Raw genomic sequence first — 15,095 nt, 5'->3', positions numbered from 1 at the left:
CATGGTTCTTGGGACACTAGCACGTGGTGACTCCCCATGATATTCTGTAAGAGAGTCCCACTGGTCTGTGTTCAGAGGTAACTTGAATGTCTATTTAACTCTCTGCTTCTGGAGATGCCATCTTGGGTGGTAGGAGGGATGTCCCATCTTGGAGCTAGGGGAGGGCAGGAGTAAATGGAGGGGTCTTGCTTCAGAGTAGCGGGAACAAGAGGGCTATCCTATGAGGAGGGAGTAGAAGGATCCCATCTACCGCTACTGCACAATGACTCCTGTAAACAGCTGCTCAAATGTGCTTAGACTCAGAAAATGTCTCGGAAATAGTGACATTGGAGCCCTGTCTGTACTAGGAAAACAGGTATGTTTTTAAATAGGGCAAGTTGTAGTTTTAGCTTGATTTCTCTCACCCAGCTAACATGTTAAAACTAAATGTGATCTGCCTACACTAGGATTTTAAAATGTTAGTGATCATGCTTTAAAAACACACCTTTTCTCCTAGTGTCAGTATCCCAGAGTCTTTCCAGACTGATTCATGCACAGTTATTCCAGATTGGATTGGCTCCATTTGCAAGTCAAAGGGCTATTCCACCACTAAATGCCACCTGGGACCTGAAGTTCCAAGCCATGGAGACAGAGCTCTCCTCACAATCCTAGAATTGTCCCTCCATAGCAGTGACGTCTAGTGCAGTGGCTCTCAACCAGGGGCATGCATACCCTTGGGGGTACGCAGAGGTCTTCTAGGGGGTACATCAACTCATCTAGATAGTTGTCCAATTTTACAAGCTACATAAAAAGCATTAACGAAGTCAGTACAAACTACAATTTTATACAGACAAAATGAGAAAGTCAGCAATTTTCCAGTACTAGTGTGCTATGACACTTTTGTTTTTTATGTCAGATTTTGTAATCAAGTCGTTTTTAAGTGAGGTATCAGGGAGTAGCCATGTTAGTCTGTATCCACAAAAACAACAAGGAGTCCGGTGGCACCTTAAAGACTAGCAGATTTATTTGGGCATAAGCTTTCATGGGTAAAAAATGCCTGCCATTTGGATTATGCAAACTTGGCTGTGAATGATCCATCATTGCCTTTGAAAGTCAAAGAAGGTGGTAGATCTCTTCTGTCAAGGCAAAGTGAAGTTTCGAAGGAACCTAGTAACTTCCTAATCAATAGAAATAGAATGACTAACACAAGTGGAAATACATTATACCAGAAGAGTTCACAGCCAGTAATAGAGGAAGAAGGAAGTCTTCCTAAGAAGTGGGTTTTTTACCCACAAAAGCATCTGAAGAAGTGGGTTTTTTACCCATGAAAGCTTATGCCCAAATAAATCTGTTAGTCATTAAGGTGCCATTGGACTCCTTGTTGCTTTTAAGTGAGGTGAAACTTTGGGTATGCAAGACAAATCAGACTCTTGAAAGGGGTATAGTAGTCTGGAAAGGTTGAGAACCACTGGTCTAGGGGTGTGGCAGTGTAAAAGGAAACCATTCTGTCATAGGAAAACAGCATTTTTTTAGAAGAGCATATTGCAAAATATGGAATACAACTGAAGAAATCAAATGTGTTGTATTATTGATCAATAACTGTCTCTGAGTAAGGTCTGACAGAACACAAATGTATTGAATATGTTAATTTCAGGTTGGAATATTGAATTCATGTACTGTATGCACATGGCATACATTTTTCAGATTTGGAAGGAAAGGGTTTCTGTATAAAAGAACATTTCCCAGCCCAAAGCAAGAAGGAAAATATTTTACAAAATACAAAGAGGAGGTGGGTGTTTGAAAGAAGCAATGACAAATATCCTTCAAACTAAAGAGCATCTAAGTCAAGCCTGTCAGACTGAGAAGGCCTGAAAAAGGAAACTGGTGAAAAATGACTCATTGAAGACTAAAATAACATAGTGAGAAAAACGAATGTTCTTTCTCTATAGCTTTGAAAGTTAAAAAAAAAAAAATCTCATTTCAAGTTTTATTTTTCCGGGAACTGAAGGCTGGCGTGAGCATGTGGCTATGGTATTCTAGCTCCAGGACAACCATGTCCCGGAAGTGGAGTGATGGATGCGTGATACATATCCAGAGCTTGATACTCCTTTTTCTTCTGCCTCTCCCTTGGATTGTGCCTTGACATTCACTGCAAGGACAGATGGGTCAAGGGGGAGAGAGGTGCCGTGCGTGCTTAGATTTGCTTTTGCCTTCTGTAGTCTCCAGAAGTTCTCCAGCAAATCCTCAAACGTTCTCTCACACAGCCTTCCCCGTTCGTTCTCCCGCGTGCATTTGTGAGCAGGCTGGTTACAAGGATAGATGCTGGTGGGAAAGAATTTCACTCATGCTCTGTTTAAAGCTAGATGTGGCTCCACCCCCTGCTTGGGGTGGTACAAAGAGGGGCCCATCCACATAACTCCTGTCAGCTCAGCTGGCACTGCCAGGGGCCCACTGTAGGCAGGCTAGGGGCTTCCCCCTCCCCCAAACCATCATGCCCCATATTCAGGCAGGCTGGGGTTCATCCCAGAGAAAGAAGAATTCAGCCTTCACCCACCTGTGTAGAGGATTTGGAGTGAGGGCTGTGATCAGGCAGACATACCCTATTTAAATCCGGCTTTGCCAAGTAGCCGCAGAGTGAAATTAACAAGACTGGCTGGGTCAGTGCTGCTATTGGGGACACCGGGCAGCAGTGAAACTGTCAAGAATCATTCAGTTTCACTCTGCAGATGCAGAGTCTTGGGCTCTTCTCTTTCCGCTCTCCCTGTTTTGCCAGCCATCTTCAGGATTCATAGTTTTCTTCCTTTGCTGTTGAATGGGCCGAGAGTAATTTCATTGCCACCGGTAAGATACAAAAATTAAGATGAATGACCTGTCAGGTCAAGTGGAAAGAGGCAGCTTCAGTCTAAAAGCAGGGGCTCACCGTGAACTAATGCAAACCAGCAAAATGGGGAGACTGCCTGACAATGTTAGGGGTGGCCATTGGCTGTCATGGTTGTATTTACACTTCTCCTGGGATGGGCAGGAAGTAGGTAATTGTCAGGGGAGCAGCTGACTGGGTGTGGGTATCTGGAGGAAGTTGGGGAGTTGGGGAGATTCTGAAGGGGAAACCGAGGAAGCTAGAGGTGCTGGGATAGCTAGGAAGGATGGGTTTGTTGGGGGGGCTGGATAATGTCCCTTGAGCTCTGGAGCAGAACCCAGCCAGGACTGTGTTTCCTATGGGAGACAGCCATCCATCCAACATCATTCCCTTCTAATGTCCGTTCAGCGGCCTATATGAATTAAGTTGGTAGCTATCTAGCTACCTTTCCGTATGCCAAGCATCACCATGACAGAGCTGATGAATAATTCATAATGAACAATTTATTTGACTAATTTCACTTCTGTTCACAAACTACACAGAGAAGATGGCAATTTTCTCAATTTCATTCCTTATTCAACAGTATTTTTTGCAAGTTTCCTTTGCTCCGTGGCTAGCTACTTGAAATTAAAGCTGAGTTGCTTAGATGCGATCGGCTATGGAAGTCACCTGGCACGCGGCTGATCGCTGATTGAATAAGTGTTGCTTTTGTCCTCAGGTGTCTGGTGCAAATGCTTGTAAAAAGCAAGTTTAAAATGAGCTTTTCGTGAGTACAAGATTCGAATTTTGCTCTTTTGTCTGCTGTAGTATCTGAGTGCCTCACAGTCTTCAATGTATTTATCCTCACTGTGAGGCAGGGCTATTATCCCCATTTTACAGATCGGATGCTGAGGCACAGAGAGCTTAAGTGACTTGCCCAAGGTCACATGTGAAGACTGTGGCACAGCAAGGAATTAAACACAGGTCTCCCAAATCCTAGGTTGTGCCCTAGCCATAGGCGCCAACTTTCCCCGGCGCCGGTGGGAGCTGGCACGCCCCCGCCGCCCCTGGCCCCGCCCCAACTCCACCCTTTCCCCGCCCCTGCCCCGCCCCCATTCCAAACCCTTCCCCAAAGTCCCCACCCCAACTCCACCCCCTCCCTGCCCCTATTGAACCCCTTCCCCAAATCCCTGCCCCGGGCCTGCCTCTTCCCCGAGCGTGCCGCATTCCCCCTCCCTCCCAGCCGTGTGAAACAGCTGTTTCACAGCGCAAGCGCTGGGAGCTAGGGGGAAAAAGTGGGCATGTGGCGCACTCAGGGGAGAAGGCGGAGGCGAGCTGGGGTGGGGTGGCAGGGCGGGGAGCTACCGGTGGGTGCTAAGCACCGACCAATTTTTCCCTGTGGGTGCTCCAGCCCCAGAGCACCCCCGGAGTCAGCACCTATGGCCCTAGACACTGCATTAGCCTTCCTCTCTGTGAGCCTCCAAGCCAGTACAACCTGAGAGCAAATTCAAAAGGGGTGCAGACATGGCCAAAGCAAATTTGTTTAAAAAATTCAAATGTTTATTTGTGGGGAAATTCTCAGAGGAATTTGCCCAGCTCTAGTAAACGTCAGGCCAGAAGGCCCTGCTGGCTGTGATGTCCTGCACTGAGAAACTCAGAGGCCTCTCTATCAACCCGTTCTGTGAAGTAAACCTTGAAACCCAGTCTACTCTAGGGACTGAAATCACACTGCAGAGAAAGAAATAGACACCGGGCAGAAAGAGAGCGAGATAAAGATGACAGCAACGGAGAGAGTGAGAGCGAGGTCTGGGAGAGAAGTCATTATTACAAACTCCAGGCTTTGAAAACCACTCAGGAATACGGAGGGTCACCATTAGCCTCATGGGACTCTATTCTGTTTCTGCGGGATACCAATAACTACCATTGACTTAGGGGGTAAGAGGCTGCTACTGATGTAATCTTCACCTGGTTGGTCTTTGGGAAGGTCCTGAAGGGCAGAACAGCACTGCAAAGTGAGACTATCATGAGAATGTCAGTTGCCAACTGTTTGTGCAGCTGCCCCCAGTCCCAGGTCCCCGTAACTCCATTCCACCACCTGTCCCCGCGACTGCTGATGCTGAGGCTCCCAGAGGGTGGGTGGTCTTAAGGCCAGGAGCATTTATAGAAAGGATCTGTCAACATCAGCCGGCGCCCCTCATGCAGAATTGCACTTCACAGCTGGAGGAGGCTATAAAAATCATCACTCGATCCTAGCAAGTCCCAGGACAATAGCTGATGCCGTGCCCTTTTATAGCTTGGCTGCTTTGCTCACGTCCTGGGGGCTCTGAGGAGAGGTAAAAATAGGTTCCCATTCTAAGGAGAGCCTGTGGCGGTATCTCTTTCGGTCTGAGATAAGAGAGCATTTCATACCAAAGATGGTTTGGATGTTGGGAGACTCAGAACATCCCCTATGGAATGGAAGAGGCAGACGGAGCTGGCTTTCGTTTTGAGGAGTCACTTGCACTTGATGTGGGGATAAGACTGTGAGATGAAGCTGGAGGAATTAACTCACATCCTGCTCCTGAAGACACCTCTCTTCTCTCACACTTAGCAGCGGAGGACAAAGGCTTTTTGCGTCTTCAGATGCTTCTCTGTATCACACAATTTGAAGCAATGCCCAGTCGTTCAGTGGCCTGTGTGCAATGAGTTGAAGAGTCTCATTCCATCTGCCAGTAAAAAGGTGTCCACCTTACAAACACCACTGTTATATTGGCCATCTTCTTGGCAGGTACAGCAGAGAGGCTAAGGATTGAGAGACCATACCATCCCTAAGCCTTTATATGCATACCGGCCAGGATTCTCAAAGCAAGCACCTATAGATTTAGTCAAATGATTGCAAATTTGCAAAATCACATATATGTAAATAAGTTTGCATAAATTGCTCCCAGCTGTAGAGAGAGACACAAAAGAAAGAGAGATACAGAAAGGTGAAGGGATGGAAAGTGGGGGGAGAGAAAAGGGGGACAAAGTGCCTCAACATTTAATTCTCTTCCCCCTGCCTTCCCTCCCAGCATCAGCATTTCAAACTTTCCCTCCTGCACTGCCCTTGCATTGCCCACCACCAAGACACCGCAGAGTAACTTCCCACTATTCCATGGCACCACCACACACACTCCCCAAAGGAATTTCAATGGGCATTGAAGGTCTCAGAACTTGCAAGATGATTCCCCAGAGAAACAACTTTTGTGATGTTTATTATGAGTCACATGATACTTGGTGTTTCTCTTAAAGTCCCAGCGTCCAGAATCAGATTATTACCCAAGAAACTCAGCTTTCTTTGAAAAGGTAAGTTTCTAGCCTTCACGGTTGCAAAGAAAAGCTTGAAAATAAGAACCCGAAATGCTTCAGCACTAGAAGACAAATAAAAATAACCTTAAAATTATTATTTTTTAAATCGCATTCTTTTAAGCCAGTCTCGTGAGTTTGGGGTTTGGCAAAACCGGGACCCTGTAAATGTAAAATCAGTATCAGCATTTGATGTGGTCAGATTTACAATGTGGGCTCCCTGGGAAATGAAATGTGTTCTGTTGTATTCGTGTATTTAATATATAATCCATAGAAGGGGTGTCAAGCGATTAAAAAAATTAATTGTGTGATAAAAAGTTAATTGCGGTTAATCGTGCAGTTAATTGTGCTGTTAAACAATAATAGAATACCATTTATTTAAATATTTGTGGATGTTTTCTATATTTTCAAATATATTGATTTCAATTACAACACAGAATACAAAGTGTACAGTGCTCACTTTATATTTATTTTTATTACAAATATTTGCACTGTAAAAAAAAAAGTATTTTTCAATTCACCTAATACAAGTACTGTAGTGCAATCTCTTCATCGTGAAAGTTGAACTTACAAATTTAGAATTATGTACAAAAAAACTGCCTTCAAAAATAAAACAATGTAAAACTTTAGAGCCTGCAAGTCCACTCAGTCCTACTTCTTGTTCAGCAAATCGCTCAAACAAGTTTTGCAGCAGATAATGCTGCCCAGTTCTTGTTTACAATGTCACCTGAAAGTGAAAACAGGCGTTCGCATGGCACTGTTGTAGCCAGTGTCGCAAGATATTTACATGCCAGATGTGCTAAAGATTCATATGTCCCTTCATGCTTCAACCACCATTCCAGAGGACATGCGTCCATGCTGATGATGGGTTCTGCTCGATAACGATCCAAAGCAGTGCGGAACAAAGCATGTTCATTTTCATCATATGAGTCAAATACCACCAGCAGAAGATTGATTTTTGGTGTTTTGGGTTTTGTAGTTTCTGCATCGGAGTGTTGCTCTTTTAAGACTTCTGAAAGCGTGCTCCATACCTCGCCCCCTCAGATTTTGGAAGGCGCTTCAGATTCTTAAACCTTGGGTCGAGTGCGTAGCTATCTTTAAAAATCTCACATTGGTACCTGCTTTGCATTTTGTCAAATCTGCAGTGAACGTGTTCTTAAAACAAACAACATGTGCTGGGTCATCATACAAGATGGCTATAACATGAAATATATGGCAGAATGCGTGTAAAACAGAACAGGAGACATACAGGAGCTCAGTCACAAATTTAATTAACGCATTATTTTTGTAATGAGCGTCATCAGCATGGAAGCATGTCCTCTGGAATGGTGGTCGAAGCATGAAGGGGCATACAAATGTTTAGCATATCTGGCACATAAATATGTTGCGACACTGGCTACAACAGTGCCATGCGAACGCCTGTTCTCACTTTCAGGTGACATTGTAAATAAGAAGCGGACAATTTTAGCTTCCGTAAATGTAAAAAAACTTGTTTCTCTTAGTGATTGTCTGAACAAGAAATAGGATTGAGCAGATTTGTAGACTCTAAAGTTTTTACATTGTTTTGTTTTTCAGTGCAGTTATGTAACAAAAAAAATTGACATTTGTAAGTTGCGCTTTCATGATAAAGAGATTGCACTACAGTACTTGTTGTCAGACATCACCGATGTGGTGCTCTGCTCTATGCAATGTTACACTTGTATGCAGTGAATTGAAAAATACTATTTCTTTCGTTTATCATTTTTACAGTGCAAATATTTGTAATAAAAAAGAATAATAAAGTGAGCACTGTGCACTTTGTATTCTGTGTTGTAATAGAAATCAATATATTTGAAAATGTAGAAAAACATCCAAAAATATTTTGTAAATTTCAATTGGTATTCTATCGTTTAATAGTGCTATTAAAACTGCGATTAATCGTGATTAATTTTTTTTAATTGTGATTAATTTTTTTAGTTAATTTTGTGAGTTAATTGCGATTGATCGACAGCCCTAATCTATAGGCTAAGGGAACAGGTAAAGCTAAACGAGGCCACTTATTGGGGAGAGAAAAACTAAGATGAACCTGTTTTTCCAATGAATGAACAGTGCCCTGGCATTTTCTCATTGCTGAGTGCTTGCATTTGCAACCTTAATACGATTCTTTTATTGCAGTTCTCTTTGTCTGTAACAGAAAAAGAATCCGCCTCTGAAATGCGAACTCAAGAGACATTCCTGCCATGCAAGAACCTGAACGTCTTAGCACTTCAGCACTGACAGCTTCTCTCCCCCTTCCTAAAGGCTTGTCTACATGGGGAAGTTATTCCAGGTTAAGGTAGGTGTGAATCTATTCTGGTCCACACTGGGAATTATTCCAGAACAGCTATAGTAGGAGAGTTATTCTGGAATAGCCATGCTTGTCGATTTCCCGTGTAGTCAAGTTTGCAGTAATAGCAGAAGCTCCTCACTCTGCTGGGCTGTCCCTATGCTGCTGGAAGGACAAGCTCTGGGCAGGGGCGGCTCTAGCTTTTTTGCCACCCCAAGCACGGCAGGCAGGCTGCCTTCGGCGGCACACCTGCGGGAGGTCCCCGGTCCCGCAGATTCGGCATACCCGCCGCCGAATAGCTGCCAAATCCGCGGGACCGGCGGACCTTCCGTAGGTAAGCCACCGAAGGCAGCCTGACTGCCGCCCTCGCAGGGATCGGCAGGGCGGCCCCCCACGGCTTGCCGCCCCAGGCACGCGCTTGGAGCACTGGTGCCTGGAGCTGCTGCTGGCTCTGGGGCCTGCCAGCTCGAGGGCAGGACCAGGGGGAATGAGACATTTTCAGACTCGAGAGGATTCAGTAATGGACCAGGTTCCAATGGCCACCAGAGGCCGCTGCTGCTGCACAGAAAAAGGTCATGCTGCTCCCAATATTCCTTAGAAAGAAAAAGGGGGGACAGGAGTGGGGTGAAAACAAGGGGGAGAGAGAGAGACATTGAGGAGAAGGAGAGCAGGGATAGGAGAGGAAGAGAAGGGGCGGAGGGAGAGAGAGAAGGGGCAAGAAGAGGAGGTGAGAAGGGAAAGAGGAGGAGGGGGAAGTGGAGAAGGAAAGGGAATAAGAGGAGAAAGGGGAAGGGGAAAGAAGAGAAGGAGAGGAGGAAAGGGAAGGGGGAGGAGAGGAGGAAGGGGGTGGGGGAGGAGAGGAGGAGGGAGGAAGAAGAGGAGGAGGAGAGGGAAGGAGAGGAGGAAGAGGGGGAGGGGAAGGAGAAGAGAAGAGGGAAGGAGAGGAGCAAGAGGGGGAGGGGAAGGAGAAGAGGAAGAAGGAAGGAGAGGAGGAAGAGGGGGAGGGGAAGAAGAAGAGGAAGAGGGAGAGGAGGAGGAAGAGAAGGGGAGAGTGAAAGGGAAAGAGGGAAGGAAAGGGGAAGCAGAGGAGGAAGGAGAGGGAAGGAGAGGAGGAAGAGGGGGAGGGGAAGAAGAAGAGGAAGAAGGAAGGAGAGGAGGGAGAGGGAGAGGAGGAGGAAGAGAAGGGGAGAGTGAAAGGGAAAGAGGGAAGGAAAGGGGAAGCAGAGGAGGAAGGAGAGGGAAGGAGAGGAGGAAGAGGGGGAGGGGAAGAAGAAGAGGAAGAAGGAAGGAGAGGAGGAAGAGGGAGAGGGAGAGGAGGAGAAAGAGAAGGGGAGAGTGAAAGGGAAAGAGAGGAAGGAAAGGGGAAGCAGAGGAGGAAGGAGAGGGAAGGAGAGGAGGAAGAGGGGGAGGGGAAGAAGAAGAGGAAGAAGGAAGGAGAGGAGGGGGAGGGAGAGGAGGAGGAAGAGAAGGGGAGAGTGAAAGGGAAAGAGAGGAAGGAAAGGGGAAGCAGAGGAGTAAGGAGAGGAAAGGGAGAAGGAAAGGGAAGGAGAGGAGGAAGAGGGGAAGGGGAAGGAGAGGAGGAGGAGGAAGCAGAGGAGGAGAGGGAAGTTGGGGAGGAAGAGGGGGAGGGGAAGGAGAGGGAAGGAGAGGAGGAGAAGGAAGGCGAGGAGGAAGAGGTGGAGGGGCAGGAGAAGAGGAAGAAGGAAGGAGAGGAGGAAGAGGGAGAGGAGGAGGAAGAGAAGGGGAGAGTGAAAGGGAAAGAGAGGAAGGAAAGGGGAAGCAGAGGGAAGGAGAGGAGGAAGGAGAGGGAAGGAGAGGAGGAAGAGGGGGAGGGGAAGAAGAAGAGGAGGAGAAGGAAGGAGAAGCAGAGGAGGAGAGTGACAGGGAAAGCGAGGAAGAGGAAGGGAAGGGGAAGCAGAGGAGGAAGGAGAGGGAAGGAGAGGAGGAAGAGGGGGAGGGGAAGAAGAAGAGGAGGAGAAGGAAGGAGAAGCAGAGGAGGAGAGTGACAGGGAAAGCGAGGAAGAGGAAGGGAAGGGGAAGCAGAGGAGGAAGGAGAAGGAAGGAGAGGAGGAAGAGGGGGAGGGGAAGAAGAAGAGGAGGAGAAGGAAGGAGAAGCAGAGGAGGAGAGTGAAAGGGAAAGCGAGGAAGAGGAAGGGAAGGGGAAGCAGAGGAGGAAGGAGAGGAGGAAGAGGGGGAGGGGAAGAAGAAGAGGAGGAGGAAGAGAAGGGGAGAGTGAAAGGGAAAGAGAGGAAGAGGGAGGGAAGGGGAAGCAGAGGAGGAGAGATCGAGCCGGGAGAGGCAGACCGGGAGGGACGGGCAGAGCAGTCGCAGCCGCCCGAGGCCCTGGCTGTCATCACAGCTCTGCCTGTGCCGCAGGGAGCGCTCGGGTCCCGCTCGGGTCCCGCTCGGCTATCTCCGTCAGCTCGGGCCCCAAGGCGGCTGCTCGGGTGTTTCCGCATCCGTTCGGCGCTCTGTCTCCGCTCGGCGGGGGCCCGCTCCGCCCTCGGGTATTTCCGTCCCCATTCGGCTATTTCCGCCCCCCCTCGGGTGTTTCCGTCCCCGCTCGGAGGGACTCGGCGCCTGGCCGGCCTCCTTCCTTCCCTCCCTGGTGCCTGCCCCGGTAACGGTCGCTGTGAGTTTAAATGAGCAGGGGCCGGGCCGGGCCGAGCCGCCGCCGCCGCCGGGACCGGGACACGGACTGAGGCGGAGCCTGGGCCCGCCCCGCTGCGGGCGCTGAGGGGACAGGATGACGGTGCTGCAGGAACCCGTCCAGGTACCGAGCCGCTCGCCGCTCCCGCACCCAGGCCTCGGCCCGGCCTAGCGGGGCCCGGCCTCTCCCGAGCCGGACCCGGGCAGGGGCCTGGCCCACCCCGGCCAGGCGGACCCCCTCCGAGGCGGGGCTGCGGCCGTCTCCGCGCCCCCGGGGGGCCGTGGCCCCAGCCCGCTCAGAGGGACCCGCGACGCCCGCCTGAGGGGGACCCCCGGGGCCCCTCCTAGAAGGCAGGAGCCTGGTGGGGCCCTTGTCCCCCGCCTCGGGGGCCACCTGCCCCGACCCCCCCCCTAGAATGGGACCCTATCCCCTCCCCTCCCCCCGCGATTTGAGACCACCCCTTCCCCTGACATGGGCCCGTCCTGATCCAGGTGGACCCCTCCCCTCAGAGTCCGCACCCCGCCCAGGGAGCCCCCCCAGACACTCCCCACTTCCAGGGCAGGCTCCCCTCAGATCTCCTCGAGGCACCCCCTTCTTCTCCCCTCTTCTCTATCCGCTTCCCTTCCAGGGAGGACCCACCGCTGCCCGTTGCTGTTCTCCATCCCAGGGGACTCTCCTCCTCCCATCGCAGCCCTATTCTCATTACTGTTTGTATTGCCATAGCCCTTAGGAGCCCTAGTCGGGAATCGGGACCCTCCCACTGTGCTAGGTGCTGTACATACACAGGACAAAAAGATCATCCCTGCCCCAACAGGTTTACCATCTAAGCATAAGATGATAGACAACAGATGGAGACAGACAGGTGGGGGGGTGCCCACGGAAACAGTGAGTTGATATTGGCCAGCGTAATAGTGACTAGTCCACTTCCAAGAGGGACCTCTCCCATCTCTACTGCTTCACCCTGACCCCTTATGAAACCCCTTGATTCCTCCTTTCCTGTTTCAGCCATCCTCCACATCTGCTGTTTTACTATTTAAATGTCTTCCATTCTGTGGATTACACACAGATGAAGGGCATTTCTTGTCCCAAGGAACTTGCAGTCTAAAAGAGATGGGATGCCTCAGAGACCCAGAGGAGGGAATAATTTAGATAAAAAACAAACAAACTTTAACTCAGTTTTTCCAGTATATTTTCCCTTCTTATCTTAGTCTAGTCTGTCTTTCCAGATGTGATGCCTTCTCAGAAGTTATCCATCCTTCACTCTTTACCATATCTAACTTGCCTTAGCCATCCTTTTTATGTTCCCTCCCACTTCAATCTTTCCCATGTTATCTTCTCCCCTTTCCCTTCCACCAGACCTCCAGTCTTTCCCAGGTTTCTGTCTTTCTAAATAAATTGGGACATAGGGTTTAAAAGGTCTTAAATAGCTGCTTGTAGAACATGTTTTTTCCCGGTAACTTATAAACCTCTCCCAGCTCCCACATTGGCAAGATGCTTAGCATACTGTATAGTTATTCATAATAACAATATTGAGCACAACAAAAATATCGGTAATTTATTTTATTTCCTTTTCTCACAAAAAGGAAAAAAAATGTAGCTGTTTGTGGGAGACAGCACCTACTCCATTGACTTGGTCTAAACAAGGTGGTAGCAATGGTGGTACTTTAGATATGGAGTTGGTATTCTTTACACCAAATTCTTTAGGTCTGCTCTGAACAGCTCTAGACAACGTGGTGCTAAAAAACACTTCTAGCCACCTGGACTCCTTTTTCCAGTAATACTCTCCCCACTGCTGCCATCTCTGGAGCTGGACAGGTGGTAGCAACAGTTGGGAATTCTAGCAAAAACTGACTAGTGTAGGCTTCTGTGTGGAAAGGAAGCAAACACCCACTGACATAGTGGATGACAGCAAACAATATCTAACATTTTTACAAATGCATGTAATCAGCATTTTTTCTGCTGTCCTAATTATGGGTAACCATGTGGAAAACATTTGCTATCCTGAAATTTCCATGGCAGAGATGTGGAGTATTTTATCTGAGGTATATTATTTGGTTTGTAAAAATGGCAGACACTTTTAATGCCATCTTCTCTAACTTGGAAGTGCTGTTGATGGCAGTCTGCTTTTGTCATCACACAAACCTACTTGGATTCTGTGTACTTGATGAAGTACCAGATTTCTTCTTTTTTGCTATCCAAAGAGGCTGATATGGTAGTGCAACATCAATGCACAATCATGTCTACACTTGTACATGTAGGACTCATGATTTGCCACTATCTCAGCCCTACTGGTGGCAGCAATGACGGCGATTGTATTATAGGCACAGTTTAAGTGTTGGATGACAAGGTGGTAAAAACATGACTTCTGATTAAGTTACAGCCTCCACCATTGCTACCACCAGCTGAGTTGCACTGGTGTGAATTGCAGATCCTAACTGTGCCATTTTCAATGCAGCCTTTGTTAAGGCTCCTAGTTACTCTGTCCTCCATTGGTGATCTCCTAGAAGTCTACTTTGGTCATCTGTAGTCACAGTTCTTAAAATGGTGCAGTGATTCTGACAGTTGTAATAAATGCAGTAAAACCACAGGATTATGGTGCATTCTGACACTAATGTAATAAGCCTATGACATTCAGACTCTTTTTTGCAGTACAGATTTAAATGACGCTGTTGGATTATGTGTTCGTTGCTTGGCTGGACTCCTGGTACTTTTTCTTTCCCCAGTTATCCCATTCTTCTTGCATATGTTCTGTAAGAGTAGGCATCATTTCTGACTCATCAACATTACAAGCGACTAGTATATGTGTAAAAACAGATTTTTTTTTCATGTACCTTTGTACAGTACATGTTGATGGTCATTCAAGAGATCTTTCACTCCCCCTAATCTCCCCTCCCCACCTTGCAAAAGCAAATTGTTATTTTTTTTTAGAATTTGGAAAACTGTTACTTTTACAATCCTGACAGAGCTTTGTAGTGGTTTCATGTGTATATATAGCATTTTAAAAACATATAAGATGACAAATGCCTGCCTTGAAGAGCTTCCAGTTTGAGGGCCTGATCTTGACATCCTACTCGCAGTGAGTAAAGGTGGCAGAATCTTGTCCTAAATAGACAACATACCATTTTATACCTCCAAATGAAGTCAGTTAATTTATAATTGAAATTTGGAAGTTTTAAGCTATGTATTCCATGTGTTATCATATAACTCAGGTGCATTTTAATTTTCATCTCTAAAAACCTTTAGTTTCAGCAATGCAGCTCTTAAAAGTTTTCTTGGATGCTTCAATTCCTCGTGTTTTCATCATATTGAATAGCTGGTATTGACTGCCATGACCAGGTCTAATGATGGACACTTTCCGAGGCCCTGTTCATATTGTACTCCTGGGGGAATTCTGTGTCACTGCGCTTACGCAGATTTCACGGCCCCTGCAGATTTCCTTGCTTACCTGCAGAAAAATGACTTCTGACGGGGAAGCAAAGGGAAGCTGCAAGAGCGGTCATGCGCCCACTATCTGGCAGTGCAGACAGGTTGGTTTGGGCACCCAGAACAGCCGATAGAGACCTAAATCATCAGGGTATTTCTGAAAAAATAGGCATGGGGCAGACTCTGTTCCCTCAGGCAGAGGAGAATGTAGCAGCCTGCCTGCTTAGTGAATTGTTCCCATTGTTCCTAGTGAATTCCCCCATGAGTATAAAACAGGTGTAAAAATTGTAAGGCTCCTTTACATTCTCAGAGTGGTGTAAAGGACTGTGTGGCCTTCTAAATGGTTACGGTGCTTTAGTGATTAGAACTGGTCTAAATTTTTGGATTAAAAACATTTCCTATCAAAATGTGCTCCATGAACTGTTTTCGACTGACCTTATTGGAGATGGTCAATAGCCAGTATAAATTGTGGTTTGAGTCCCCAGCCCTCACTTGCTCTTCAGTTGCCTATGATGTAACATTGAGCATATGGCTGCATATATTTGTTGACTAATACTTAGAAGTAAAGGGTCAATACT

The 15,095-nt window shown here is 47.4% G+C and overlaps 1 protein-coding gene across 7 annotated transcripts in view; it reads left to right on the top strand.

Moving 5' to 3' along the window:
- Window positions 1-11,009: 11,009 nt before the first annotated feature.
- Window positions 11,010-15,095, top strand: part of CDC27 (cell division cycle 27) — a 53,070-nt gene continuing 48,984 nt past the window's right edge. For 3 of the 7 annotated variants that reach the window (XM_065577719.1, XM_065577722.1, XM_065577721.1), the window contains exon 1: window positions 11,023-11,217. In XM_065577719.1, coding sequence (XP_065433791.1) covers window positions 11,191-11,217 — 27 coding nt within the window. In that variant the 5' untranslated portion in view covers window positions 11,023-11,190. Of the gene's footprint in view, window positions 11,218-15,095 lie in introns of all 7 variants that reach the window. The other 4 variants (XM_065577716.1, XM_065577720.1, XM_065577715.1 and 1 more) reach the window with 2 other exon arrangements.

This window comes from Chrysemys picta, chromosome 24 (assembly GCF_011386835.1).
Source record: "Chrysemys picta bellii isolate R12L10 chromosome 24, ASM1138683v2, whole genome shotgun sequence".
Classification (NCBI taxonomy): domain Eukaryota; kingdom Metazoa; phylum Chordata; order Testudines; family Emydidae; genus Chrysemys; species Chrysemys picta.
The sequence above is the reverse complement of the archived record's forward strand: the minus strand, read 5'-3'. Positions and strand labels throughout refer to the sequence as shown.